This window comes from Dermacentor variabilis, chromosome 7 (assembly GCF_050947875.1).
Source record: "Dermacentor variabilis isolate Ectoservices chromosome 7, ASM5094787v1, whole genome shotgun sequence".
Lineage (NCBI taxonomy): Eukaryota > Metazoa > Arthropoda > Arachnida > Ixodida > Ixodidae > Dermacentor > Dermacentor variabilis.
This window is the reverse complement of record NC_134574.1, coordinates 78,454,879-78,469,963: the sequence shown is the minus strand read 5'-3', so window position 1 is coordinate 78,469,963 and position 15,085 is coordinate 78,454,879. Positions and strand designations below refer to the sequence as shown.

Here is a 15,085-nt window from a genome sequence, read left to right as displayed (position 1 = left end):
TGTAATGCTTACACATACGTGAGCGTTCTATGGCATATTTAATTTCGTTTACGATATTTTCTTTCAAAATTTAATACACCTTAAGATTCTTGCTTTCATATTCACTCTAATTCGTACCCTCTAATACATTTGTCCAAGAATATATAATATAGTACCTACAACTTCAGGGAGATGTGGTTCACTCTTCCGGATAGTGAAGGTAAATGTCTCATCGAACTAAATGTGCTGTAGTATCTGTTTTTATTGGTTCTCCTTTGAATATGTTGTGTCTAATGATGTGAAAGCAGTTAGTCTATTTAGATGTCTAATTGAATTCTAAGTTACGAAAGTGCATGTGTTACCATATTCTCGCCTTATATTATTTAATATAGTTTGCGCTGGCTTTGTCGCTGAGTTCCTAACTCTGAGGCAGCTTGCTCGCTTTGCTGTGTGAGTGGCCAAGCAAAACTGCATGCTTGGCGAGGCCAAGCATGCAGCTGGAGTCCCTGGAAATTTTTGTAGATTTGCAATTAAACTGCTATTTTATATGCTCTAATGCATATACAAACAGCACATTTTTCAGGCTGCGTATATTCACCCGCACTCGTCGACACTCACGTTGAGTCATGCCCACCAACACTGACTCGCGCTTATAGTCAATTCACATTTACTAGCACTCATTCACTCTTACACTTGCGTCCGCTCGCACTCACTCTCATACGTGCCTACACTCAGACTCGCCAACAATCACGCCCGTTAATACTACCGTTCACTCAAAATCAGCGTCACTGAATTACGTTCGTACTCTCATAAGCTTGCACACATTGCTATTCATGCTATTTAGTGTAGATAAAGCTCACCAGCACTCATTCCTTTGAAATGAGTGGGGAGCAAGTACGAGTTACAGTACTCGGGAGTGAGTACACTAACGCATCTATAGCGCTGTAATATTAAACAGTTCAAGTTACCTCTACGCTCTATTCAATAAGATTACTGTCATTGACAGGAAACGTGCCCAAAAATGAGCGGAGCTGCCAATAAAGAACCACTCAAGACCTTTGGAGCACGTCGTATGCCACTGCGCCTCAGCTTTGAAAAAGAAACTTTCTTTTAGTGCACAAAGCTCCTCACAGCAAACGGATTTACTTGTAATACAATTACCGGCCTTGTTGGGGAAAATGAATTGTCTGCACTGCTACTTATTACACAAATTTAAATATAAGTGCTCACAGAGTGGCACTGCTTTCAAAATTTACATATCCCCAAACTCTTTGGAACCATCCAGAGAGTGTAGGTACAGGAAAGCAGAGAGCACTGCGGTGCACTTGAACATTCGGGGGACTCAGAATGTGCCCAATGTCAATATAGCTCAACAGTACTTCTTGGGCAAGTTGTGTTCTGCTAAAAAATATATTTGGCCATACCTGGTCCTTGCGCCGCTAACGAACACATATTCATTCATTCAGTTCTGCTAGAAATCGTTTTCGGTGGCATAGACATGTTGTCACGTAGTAGTCATGGTGAAGAACAAAGCAGCTAAACTGCGAATGACTTTTTATTAGGCCAACCTGTGCCCAGAAAAACAAGGTACGCTCGAAGCACAATGATAGAGACGGATGCAGTCGGCGAGTGTGGAAATTGGATCTGCCGGTCAAGCCGTCGGCTTTTGTACATGACTCATCAAATTTTCCAGAGTAATCGCTGGTTCCTGCGTGTCTTCCAGAAAGCAGTACAAGATTCGCGTCATACATGCAATCAGATTATACATGCTTCGGTGACAAGAGACAACGCATACAAGGATCGATAACATTCCAGTAAGTTCCAATCATGCAGGCGCGTCTTGCACTGAGCGATAAGTTCAAGTTGTTAGTGGGTGGAATGAAGTCCCCGAGAAAAGGATAAATAAGTACGCGCGTCTGTATGAAGTAAGAACACGTAGAGAGTTGATTGTTAGCACTTTTTGTGTACGTCCTCCCTTCGTATGTCTCTTTTAGGGCACAAAAAAGCGTGTAAAATGCCAAATGTTCAGTGTGCACTCGGAAGGAACACAGACTTTGTGAGGTCTCCGTTGCCAGATATTTTGAAGAAGTCAAACAGATGTAACAAAAAGGACGTTGAACATGCGGAGACACCGAGCAACAAATGCCGCGCCCTTCCGCTGCTTCAGTCGCTTGGTTGTTCAGTGGCCAGCTCGCTCTTTAGAACTATAGAATTTCCGTGGCGTGAGCGTGCGAGGACATGCGCTATCACTTTATGAAGTCGGATCCAAAACGCCTTGCGCGTGCTTTCACCCACCCAAATTGCATGTCGCATTTGCAAGTTGCAAGGATATTTTCACGATATCCCGGGCTGCATTCGCGCGTTGCTTCTGGAGGTGATCAGCAGTAGCTGCCATGAAACAAAGAACAGGCTATGCCTGTCTCTGGGCAGGTGCAGCACGCGTACGCGCGAACAAGCACTAACATTGAGCAAACGGCGCATTGATATTGGACAAGGGATGCACACGTATGGAAAGAACATAGAGTCTTGGTAAGGCAGTGTGGTCTCACAACTGGAGGTAGGCAACACAAAGGCCAATAAAAAGGCAATGTTTACTGAAAAAAAACTCAGAGCCCTTCCGCTCTGCGAAGAAGGATGACCAGCGAAGCTGTGTAGGTGGGCCCCCTAAAGGCGAACTGCTGCTCCGCCGCGGGTCGGCCCGAGATTGCACTATTGATTTCTTTTTATTTATTTATTTTACCATCACATCCTATTGGCATTGAGAGAGGAGTTGGTTGTTATGCAAAAAATGTTAACCAAAAATCAATACGCTTAATTCATACAAATGAAGCGCATAATTATACAATGTGCACAGAAATAATTGAACGAAATTTATTGAATGAAAAAAGTCGGTACAGTTCGTACAAATAATTTATTTATTTATTTTATTATTCCTGTCAACTCACAATGGGTCATTACAGGAGTGGAAGAAATACAAAAACAACATACAAAGTGTTAAATACCTTGGCAGGTAGTGGAACATCGTACATGAATGTTGATCAAAGCTCGCAATTATGCAATATTAGCTAATGCTTCATGAATCATGTGATTATCATAATTAGTAATAACGTCAACGGGAAGTTCGTTCCACTCCTCTGACGTACGAAGCAAAAATGGATTCGTGTGGCATAGTGGCTTTGTGTGGCATAATGGAATACCTACTTTGTGATGATGATCGATGCGGCGGGATATGTACTGTGGCGAAGGAGTAGTTGGTCATGTAGGAAACAATGGTGGTACAACTTGCGAAACAGTGTTAAACGAGAAAATTTTCTGCTAGATGCTAAAGAAGGTAGTGCTAAGGAAGTTTTCCTGCCGGAGATGCTCGCCGTTCTGTTTCTATCTTCAGTATCGGCTCACCTATGGGAGTGCGTAACGTCTGCTTCGGCTCCGCCGCAGGTCGGGCCGGTATTGCACTATTTTCGGGATCGGCACACGTATGGGGAGTGCGTAAAGCCTGCTTCACTTCCGTTGTGGGTCGGCCTGGCATAGCACTATCTTCGGGATCAGTCCACGTATGGGGAGTGCTTAACGCGTGCTTCACCGCCTGCTGCCGCGGGTCGGGCGGTATTGCACTATTTTCGGGATCGGCACACGTATGGGGAGTGCGTAAAGCCTGCTTCACTTCCGTTGTGGGTCGGCCTGGCATAGCACTATCTTCGGGATCAGTCCACGTATGGGGAGTGCTTAACGCGTGCTTCACCGCCTGCTGCCGCGGGTCGGGCGGTATTGCACTATTTTCGGGATCGGCACACGTATGGGGAGTGCGTAAAGCCTGCTTCACTTCCGTTGTGGGTCGGCCTGGCATAGCACTATCTTCGGGATCAGTCCACGTATGGAGTGTGCTAAACGCCTGCTTCACCGCCTGCTGCCGCGGGTCGGGCGGTATTGCACTATTTTCGGGATCGGCACACGTATGGGGAGTGCGTAAAGCCTGCTTCACTTCCGTTGTGGGTCGGCCTGGCATAGCACTATCTTCGGGATCAGTCCACGTATGGAGTGTGCTAAACGCCTGCTTCACCGCCTGCTGCCGCGGGTCGGGCGGTATTGCACTATTTTCGGGATCGGCACATGTATGGGGAGTGCTTAAAGCCTGCTTCGCTTCCGTTGTGGGTCGGCCTGGCATAGCACTATCTTCGGGATCAGTCCACGTATGGGGAGTGCTTAACGCCTGCTTCACCGCCTGCTGCCGCGGGTCGGGCGGTATTGCACTATTTTCGGGATCGGCACACGTATGGGGAGTGCGTAAAGCCTGCTTCACTTCCGTTGTGGGTCGGCCTGGCATAGCACTATCTTCGGGATCAGTCCACGTATGGGGAGTACTTAACGCGTGCTTCACCGCCTGCTGCCGCGGGTCGGGCGGTATTGCACTATTTTCGGGATCGGCACACGTATGGGGAGTGCGTAAAGCCTGCTTCACTTCCGTTGTGGGTCGGCCTGGCATAGCACTATCTTCGGGATCAGTCCACGTATGGGGAGTGCTTAACGCCTGCTTCACCGCCTGCTGCCGCGGGTCGGGCGGTATTGCACTATTTTCGGGATCGGCACACGTATGGGGAGTGCGTAAAGCCTGCTTCACTTCCGTTGTGGGTCGGCCTGGCATAGCACTATCTTCGGGATCAGTCCACGTATGGGGAGTGCTAAACGCCTGCTTCACCGCCTGCTGCCGCGGGTCGGGCGGTATTGCACTATTTTCGGCATCGGCACACGTATGGGGATTTTTTTGCTCACCACGCCAACAGCGACGCGAAAGTTTCCTTGGACGGTAAAGGTATACAGCTTCGCTGTAGTATTTAATCACGCGGTTGTGTTATCCAACCCTACCCCAACGACACTAAACCTTTCAACTATAGGTGGCATTGTCGCAGATGTGGTGACGGAACACCGAAGCTTGGTAATTCATACCAGGGCGCATGTAAGCATGCATAACCTTAAATGCATATATTTGCCCGTTTACCTTAATTTCAAATGCATAGTGTAATACGCTTCAGTGGCATCATTACGCTGCTTTTATTGTGGGACACTGTCCAAGCATTATTAATTACGGGTTCTGGATGCAAACATGCAATCGAATCAAGCATGAGGTAATCGCTTTCTGCAGATCGACCCGCAAGGCAATATCGTGTCGTCTTGGTTGAGTAACAGCACTCGGGACATTTTCGACCAGCGAACGCAGCGCTGCCTACCCGGAAACACCAGCATCTTCCCGGAAGTTCCGGCCATGGAGGTGGCCTATGGAGCATTCAAGCGACACCACCTCGAGAATAATAGCCAGCTATCTGAGGTGGGTAGCATTGGGGAAGCAGCGCAGCCTCCCTCACAAGCAACATGTGCTAGCCGTATTACCATAAAGCTGCTGTCATCGATGAAGGTGCCACTTACGTAGCGTGAGAGTATTTGTATTCGGCGCCGAGGCGGCAAACTTTGTCAGCCCCCCATAATGTACCTATGGCGGCAGAGGGCACAACTTTGTGTGCGAGAAACAACAACGTTAATGTTCGATGATAGGGCATGACTTCGTTTTGAAAAACAACTATGGGCAAAACATGTACATTATAATCGTCGCTACCACTCTTATTGATTCCCATGTTTTTTTTTTTTTCGCCGCAACGCGCAAAAAATGTTGCAACTGTGCTTCAAACACCCGAGATAAATGGTGTTGGGCTGCTGAACACGAGATCGCCGGATCGACTCTCGGCCACGGCGGCTGCATTTCGATAGGAGCAAAGTGGGAAAACACCCGTGTACTTAAATTTAGGCCCACGTTAAAGAATCCCTGCTGGTCCAAATTATTCCAGGGTCTCGCACTATGGCGCGCCTCATAATCAGATGGTTGTTTTGGCATGTAAAACCCCATAATTTTTTTTCACCCCAGATAAGTTGCGCCACAGCCATAGTTCCAAGGACGGGCGCTTTTGCTTGTTTTACCCGATGATCTGGCAGGCACGGAAAACACAGGAGCCCATGCAAGCTATGAAAGGATGCTATATTTAATGCTAACAGGAGCGAGACCAAACTGTAGTGAGATCTAAACGTTGCCGTTTAGTATGATGGGCAAAATTATCGAAGGATCCTTTTCACATGTATGCAAATCTGAGCAACGCATACATTAATTAGAATGAACCTGCACAAGTGACTTTTCAGATTCTTGGAAGTCTAACAGTTCTTGGTTGTCGCTGGCAAAAATATACCCAAGACTGCGAACGCACTTCATCATGTCGATTGCAATTCCTTCTTGTGTCCAAGTGTTTTCCAACGCGTCTCTACATCAAAACATATTACAGAGCTACACTGTCCCGTATGATGGATGCATGTTCCTCTATGCTGTGCCGGCTCTGCGACGGTGGTTCCCCTTTGTATAAGGCGTGTCTGCATACTCGATAAGGACGACTCAATCACATGTTACTGCTGCTGCCACAGAAAAGCCGTCGTGGAAATACCATGTGCGGCTTTTCCGTAGGAAACTGCTTGTAAGATTTGTGCATATCCAAATGGTCCATATGCAGTGTACTTCATTGCGTGCATGCACTGCTGCCGTGTTCCTTTATCACTGTACGCGCTTGCGTTTATACGGAAGCTTGTAAAGATATTCTGGAACTTTTTCCGCCGCTTAGACTGTATTGTTGACGCAGGACAGACGACAAGGAATGTTGGGACGGTACACAGGAAAAGTGAAGTTGATTTTGTGCGGAAGACGATGACACCCGCACGGGTATTTGGTAGTGGGTGTTTCTTACGCCAATTTGCCTTGAAAACCTTCATCGCTTTTATACAATATTTTCTAACCACGTTTAGCTCTAAATGCGACAATGTTGATTCGTTCACAACGTGTTGCTGTGTTGTGTCATAGTTCGCATGTCGAAAGCACGCGAAAACATGTGGGAAATGGCGGTAGAGGAAAAAAGCATAAACGTTGCCAGGAAATTGCCAGCGTGCCCGAACAAACTCGAGCACCGAAATCCAACCAGATAGTAAAAGAAACAAAATTGCTAAGACGCGTCAGGATTCTAACGTACACTCTTAAAATAGATGTTAATTCATGCGCAGATGCAGCAGTATGTCGCTTATACAGAAATCTCGCTTACTTCTGATAGTATCCAGTATCTCATATGCTAAGGCGACCGCTGTTTTGCTGACTGTGCGGATGGTCGAAAGACTTGGCTTGCACTTGGAGTCACCACAGTGGATAGGCATATGTGCCGAACACTTTTTCTTGGTAAAAAAGCTGATTCTCTCTAGTTTTGTCAATGATTTAGCTACCTGTTTGGCCAATAATACAAGCCGTTTATCTAAAGACCGCGCAGGCAACATGTGCCCTAGCGTGCTCCTTGCCATGGAAACAGAGGCAGCTTCAACGGCAATAAAATGAGCCGGCACAAGCCAGCCAGTTTCCGTGGCGCTGAGAAAGCAACAGGCACCCCGTGCCGCTTGGGCTTTTCCACTAAGCTTCATGGAATTTAATTAATTTCTTTAAAAGAGTGCTTTAGCTTCTGCAACCATGACATATCACCGAAATCGGGCTTAGCCTAGCCGTGTGTCCTCGTGATTCAAACACCCGCCGTGGTCGCTCAATGGCTATGGTGTTGGGCTGCTGAGCACGAGGTCGCGGGACCGAATCCCGGCCATGGCGGCCGCATTTCGATGGGGACGAAATGGGAAAACACCCGTGTACCTAGATTTAGGTGCACGTTAAAGAACCCCAGGTGGTCGAAATTTCCGGAGTCCTCCACTACGGCACGGCTCATAATCACAAAGTGGTTTTGGCACGTAAAACCCAAATAATTTCGCGATTCAAACTTTCACGCATCATCAGACAAAACTTCAACGCCACTTCAACACATAAGGAGGCTGTGGCCTTCTTAACAAGCTTAGTATGGGCCGAGTAAAATGGCAAAAGCTGCTTACGTGTACGTCAACAGTTGACTCGGCAGAAGTTCCCCTCAGGAGACGTCAAGATCAGGTTTACAAACTTAGTTGTCATCTCTAGGAAACTCTTTCGCAGTAACTTGCACATTGCAGAAGAATTAGCTTTTAAAAGCATTAATTAGTCGTCAATACAGCATAAAACCTTGCATAAAGTAGCGTTAAAGCCTTGGTCGTATCTCGGTTAATAGTAGGTGGCGGCGCATGTGGCGCAACAAACCGACCAGTGAAGAAGCCGCATCGTTGGATATAAATGTAATGGTTGTAAAAAAAACGTATACGCATAAAATAATAAACTCCGGCACTGTCATGAAGTTATCGACCTAAATGCCTGCAGCCGTCGCAAAAGCGAGAATATAATTTATCGTTCAATACACGACCTAGCCGTAGAACACTATCCGGCAATGGCGCAGAAAGTCTTCAACGTCAACTGAAGAGGCAAAACCACTATTAGTATGAGGCCTTGGAAAAGCTTCGCGGAATTTATCGCCTTTTCAATAGCCAACACATTTTGCAACTCAAGCACACTATAATAATAAATGTTCCTCTTGGGCAAGTTGGTGCGATTTGGAAAAACGTGATTTTAGGGTACTCAACAGACACATGCAATTAAGGGAGAAACGCGCAGGCATTGAGCGCCAACTACCAACTGATTTATAGAGATAGCAGAAGGGACGCACTGTAACTCCTGCGCACACGCGCCACAAGACATACGACGGGACATTGAAGTATTATCTCTGTTTTTATTATCTATGCTTCAAATACATGTATCTCAGCAGGATACAATGTTACTGAGATATCGCTCACACGCGCGGTACCTTCCTTTTTCCGATGTAGCATGCCTCCCGAGATTTCACGGGCAGTTTTATTACCCGTGCTACCCTGCATGGCAACGCACGTAAATTGCGCTAAGATGCGTGCTAAGATGCGCACTATTCAATTTCTTTAGTTTGTTGGAATTAGTTGCTTAGATTGTTGGTGTTGGTGTGCAGGAATTGCACCATATCCCCATCTTCATTACAATAAATTCGTTGGTAGTTGGCTCTCAGTGCGTCGGTGTGTCTCTGTCTTGCGTGTGCCTCTTTCGCGCCCTAAAATCTTGCTTTTCAAGCACATGATTATGTTGTCTCAATAAACAGCAGCTAAATGTTTGCTGTCAGGTATACCCCGCTCACTGACAGTACACCAAACAGGCATAAATGATTAACGCTTTCTTAGACTGACATACTGGGTCGTATCACAATGGGATGATCCCGGAGATTGGCCCACGTGATCAGTTGTGGATAATGTGTGTTGGCATGTTAATCCATGCACTGTGCGCGGATAATCACACGCATCACGTGTTGACGCTATCCGTATGTTGCTTTCTCTCCAGGCAGGATAGCAATCGCTATTCTTGAAAACGCTGTGCAGGAAATGATGAGCCGTGCAGCATTTAATTACCCGCTTTGTATATATTACTATGCGTGCGTTGGGGTCTGCAGACGTTTTATTTTCAAGAAACACTTTCGCAACACCTGTACTCCTTTTTCACCATTTTCGCAAGGCGCGCTAAGTTACAGCTTTGCGCAGGCGGCCTCAACTTTAAGCCTGTGTAAAACGAACGCTCTCAAATCAGCTCATACCCCACGCGAAAATGCAAATCATTGGTGGATTCTCAGCCTGCATGGCGACTGATGTACGTGTGAAACTGTTCAATGAAATATGTATAGCTGTATAAATGCCGCAACGATTATAAAGTTTTACTCGCCGCTAGAAAAACGCGTTGCAGCCTTCGACGGCTTCCCAAAAATTTGCGGGCACAACCTGAACTTGCATACATTGACATATTTTAAGCATCTTTTCCATTACGTAGCGTTTATTTCTATAATTTCATCATATTCTTTCGAGTGATATAATGGCGTCCTACATTTTAGCTTGCCTGCAAACTTAGAAAAGGGTCGCAATAGGCAAAATTGAAGTATGTACGGTACGGTGAACCGAACGCATGTAGGGGTTAAAAATTTACATTGAATTTGTACAAAACACATTTTAGTCTAGCCATGTTTCCTTATGATACTCTCTGTACTTCTGCAATAGGGAACAGTTTAACACGTCGTAAAATGCATAGCGGATTTACCAGAATTTTTGTTATTAACCATCATTCCTCTATTAAACCAAGACACGACTTTGGCCCCCACGCGACTCAAAATTTCAATAAACTGGAGTACTAGAATTCGTACATCTCTCGATCTATTTTGCGGTCGTATTTATGGACGCTGTTGTGGTTTGCACGTTATCCACAATAACAGCTTCAATGCAAGGGAAGTGTGCTCCCATTTGTGGTTATTCTTTCGTACAGGTTAACAATGGGCGTTCAATGCATCGTACTCAGTACAAGCTGCTTCCCATATTGTACCTCCTCAGGTAGAGAACAGAACACGGAACTGCAGCAAATATACCACGCACCTCGATTTTTTCTTTGTTCGAGCAGATATTTGATGTATCACCTGTCACAGATAGCGCAGTCTTAAACAGGTCCCTGAAAGGGGCGAAAACTATCTGCAGCGCAATTTGCAATTGTCCGTACGCTAACTATAAGGATTCACTATTCATGATTCTACTGATACTGGCACATGTTGTAAGTGGCAAACTAAAGCCGACCTAAACTAGCACTAAATGACTAAACTAAACTAAGTGCTAAACTAAACTAGCACAAGCTTTGATATTTGTTCCCAATGTTTGTTGGAAGTTGCATCGGCGTTGAAGTTACCATCGACGAAAACTTCCAGCGGAATCGATGCTATTGGGAAACTTCTCTAACATTAAAATATTTCGTTGCTCACATTAGTGATGAATGTCTCGAAAGCGGTGCTAGTGTTAGAATCTTTGCTGTGCAGACATGACTTGACTCTTGCTCGAGTTAGACTTCGTCATTTCAGCTTATGTGTAGAATTGGATAGTTAAGAACGAAATTATTATATGCGTATATCACGCAATTAATGTTCGCCTTTTTAGGCATAGTCCACGTGAAAATACCGAATAGTGCTATGTGCTCCAAGCGATTACTGACAATGTGTTCAAACGAAGGAAGAGTATATGATACCCAGAGAAGCACGCGCATATGTGAGCAGTGTAAATTATGTACACCACCAAAACCATTGAATCACGAAGCAGTTGGTATTCCATAACGCCTTACATATATATGCAAAATTTTATCGATCAACAACCGTGTCTTTCGCGGGAGTACTAATAGACATGTCGATTTAAAACAAAAGTTAAATTATGGATTTTCACCTGCCAATACCACGATTTGATTATGAGACGCGCCGTAGTGGGGGACTCCGGAAATTTCGACCACCTGGACTTCATTAACGTGTGCCGAAATTTAAGTACATGGCTGTTTTCGGATTTCGCCCATATCAAAAGGCGGCAGCCGTGGCCGGGATTCGATCTCGTGACCTCGTGCTTAGCAGCCCAACACCATAGTCACTAAGCAACCACGGCTGTTCATGTCGAAGTAGTTCCATATACGTACAGTTGGCTTAAAATTACAGTACTTGAGAAAAGTGGAACTTCCGAGCCCTCCGAGACCGTAGGCAGGAAGGATCCATTACCGCAGGTGACTCGCCAAGGAGCCCCGTACAAGTTAGCCACAAAGCGACCGGTAGCGATTGGTCACAAATGGTCGCTCTAGTCCACGAGCGACGTTTTTGAGTGGCGTACTGTACTTTTGGGTCAGTCACTCACTGCTCGATTTTTCAGTGAACCAACCAGCACCGCCAGAGCAGGGCCTCTGTACATGCTGACGCTTGTTTTACGTGGCAATGGCGGTGCGAGCAGGTGAAAAGGGCATCAATCGCGGGACATTTCCGTGTCAGATCGGGTTGGTTGAGCTTGCCTCGGAGAGCAGACGCTGTGAGTCGCTCCTTGGAGTTGTGGATGATTTCAAGATTGCGGTCAGTCGCCGGTTTAAAACCGCCTTAAAACCAACGCTTTTCTTGCTCGTATGCAAAGAGAGTGTTTCAGCAAACACTATCAGATTTTTTTTTAAATATTGCCTGTGGCAGATAGCACGATTCTAGTTCCCGATCTGGTTCGTTGAGAGAGAATGACATTATTGCAAAAAAAAAAAAAGAAATGCACAATCGATTTATTTACAAAAGCTCACTAATTATGTTTTTAAGTAATTACCTTATGGCACATATTGCAATTTACAAATTCTAGCGGGTGAGACAGCAAGGCATCTCCAGTTGAAAAGAATTTTGTGGATGCCACCATTTACGAGATATGCGGCGTCAAAGTTTCGGTTAAACCCCACGGTCGTTCCATTTACTTTCGTAGAGGGGGAATGACATGGTCAACCAACAATTCTTCGTTTTACGGGAGAAATAGTAGGAGAGGGTCTATTATGGCCACACGCGTGTAAAGAAATTTGCAATAAAAGCACATTTCTGTCCAAAATATGAGCTCGAACTCGTCGGCTCTAAGCGCCGCTCTCCGGCGCCGACTGCCACATTGCCATGCCATGTGAGGCGTACCTTGAGGCAAAGCGCGAAAAAAGCACGTAGGACAACAGAAGGGAACGAAGACACCGCCTACTTTTGCCCTACGTGCTTTCTTGCGATTTGGCTCAAGTTGCGCAGTACTAACTAGGCCATCGGTCTGCCCTCTCGATGTGCGACCTCATGTGCTTCATGGAACCCGGCCTTCGTCTGCTACAAAATCAGCCACCGCATTACGTGAGGTCGGAGCACCGCTGCGTTTTTTTGCCGTCGATTGCTCCAGATATCGATTGCCATGTCTTTGAAGCCGCCAAATTCCCATGGAAGCGACGAATCTTTGAGAAGCAGGAGCAGCGATGGCGTCGTATACGCTCCGCCATTTTGACTTCGACCCTATCCACGAGCTCAAGTGACGAAACGTGACATAAAAAATTGTAACAGCGCAAACACATGCAACCACGAAGTACCAAGGACGAGACACAAGTGATCTCGTCCTAGGTACTTTGTGGTTGCATGTGTTTACGCTGTTACAATTTTTATGTCAAGTATGCACCAACTCGCCAAGAAAGAAGTTTTAATGAAGTACCTTTCTTGTTCAGTGGGCCCTTCCTTTTGTGTTGTTCCCGCTTCTCGTATCACTGACCTTTTACTGACCCACATCGTGAACGCTACATGCCGTGCAAAACGCTACGCCTTCTGCAAAAAAAAAAAAAAAAAGAAACAGCGCTTGTGTCTTGTCTTTGGTACTTTGCGGTCGCATGTGTTTGGGCTGTTACAATTTTTATGTCAAGTATGCACCAACTCGCCCAGAAAGAAGTTTTCATGACGAAACGTGGTCTCCGAGATTTGCGCCTGCCGGCCTGCGCGTGCGAATCTCGGATATCGTGAACGAAGGCAGCGTAGTAAACGAACATATATAGCTACATGGGCGTGGCGCGAGATGCTGCTGATGCCATTCCGCACTGTTGAGTACTATAGCTTTACCGCTTTATTTCAAAATATTTTATGCGAGCAGCGCTACTTAGCCAGCCGTTCACGAGAGACGAAGTCAGGCAGTATACTTCGCACAATGCAGATTGTTATGCCCGTAAATTCTTTGCTTGCATGCCTTCCGTGCATATTCAGAGCCGTACTCTCGTGTCCGTACTTAACAACACTATCATTTTGTTAAGCTGCCCCGCGTTCCCACCAGCTGTATTATTATTTTGCCCTCTGTAAACAAATGCCCTCGCAGATATGTCCGTGGCGCAAGGATCTTGCGCGATGTACTCTTTAGCTAAACCTTTACTGGAACGTGCTTTATTGCGCCCGATATCGGGTTAAAAGAAAGAAATGGCATGGCGGACGGTTGGCCGCGGCACTGCCTGCAGGATGGGCCGGTGCGCGAAGACGGTCGGCATCGCGTCTTGCCGCAGCCTCAGCATTTTTCATAGTGCACCCCAAGCTCGGCAAGCAGGCACATATCGTAGTTGCAGCTGCCTGGCGTGAAGTGTTGCGAGAACAAAACAATAGCGTCGGACGAGCGCAAATTCTTTATGCGCACATTCATCTCCCAAGCCTTGCGCTTGACGGGCTCCTTAGGGAACATGAAGAACGATACGGAACACTCATTGTTCCGTTCGCTCTGGCACCTCACAGCGCTACATCGGCACCGTGGTGGCATTTTTTCTGCCGCGGCAAGATGTGCAATTATATGGCAAGCTGAACAAAGCAGAAGTTTCCCACTAGCGCGCACAGCTGTAACACTGATTCTTCGCCGTAATACACACGCTCGCTTGTAAAGCGTGCAGCTTGTGACGTCACGGCTCGCGAGCGTGCCAGTGTTGCGCGACTGTTATGCCGTTCGATTGTAATATATACTCTTAGAGCGTTTACACCGTTTAGAGTGTATATTTTTCCCGCAGTGATAATCGTCATCTGTCTTGCTTGCGTTTCCGCTCTTGGAAACGCTGCGCTTGCTATTTTCTTGTCGAGAATGCTGTCTCACGGTGATAACGCACAAGCCGGCAGCGACTTGGAACACCGGGCTCGCAGAGTTAAGGAAAGGAAATGCGGGCACAGCAGATGGCGCTTATTGCTGTGGGACAAGATACGACCGGCAGCGTCAGACGCATTAGGATGGGGGTGAAATGCAAAAGCGCCCGTGCCCCGTGCATTGGGGCACGTTAAGTATCCCCGGGGGTCAAAATTAATGCGGAAGCTCCCACTACGGCGTGCCTCATAATCAAATCGGGATTTTGGCACGTAAAAACCCGAGAATTAAATTCGAAGTGAGCAAGCGTGTTGACCCACTTGGCTAACGTCTAGATAGGACATGATGAGTTGGCTTAGCACTTTTTTTATTTGGGCTTACCGAGGCGCAGTTTGAACGCAACGAGAGCTTGCGCGGACAAGGAACACGCGTGCATAACACAGGCTTCTTAGGGCGAAGGTGACGTGGCGTCGCGGCGGTGCTTTCTCCCCTCACGTAACACCTGGTGCGCTATCATCGCCCCAGCAGGTGGATTCCCTTTCGCCCGCTCTGCGCCGTCGATGCGCGGTCGTGACATGGTGTCGCATCCAATGAGAATTTAGGTGCTGTTTTACGCTTGTCGACACGACAGAAGCCGTTTTTATCGTTCTATGGGCCACTTCATGCATTCGCATCAATAATTGTATGC

At 46.6% G+C, this 15,085-nt stretch overlaps 1 protein-coding gene across 1 annotated transcript in view; it reads left to right on the top strand.

The window, feature by feature from the left end:
* LOC142588709 (endothelin-converting enzyme 1-like) overlaps positions 1 to 15,085 on the top strand; it is a 45,718-nt gene that overhangs the window by 26,672 nt on the left and 3,961 nt on the right. Inside the window, exon 4 of the mRNA XM_075700525.1 lies at positions 5,120 to 5,302. Within this exon, the coding sequence (XP_075556640.1) occupies positions 5,120 to 5,302 (183 nt within the window). The remainder of the gene's footprint in view (positions 1 to 5,119; positions 5,303 to 15,085) is intronic.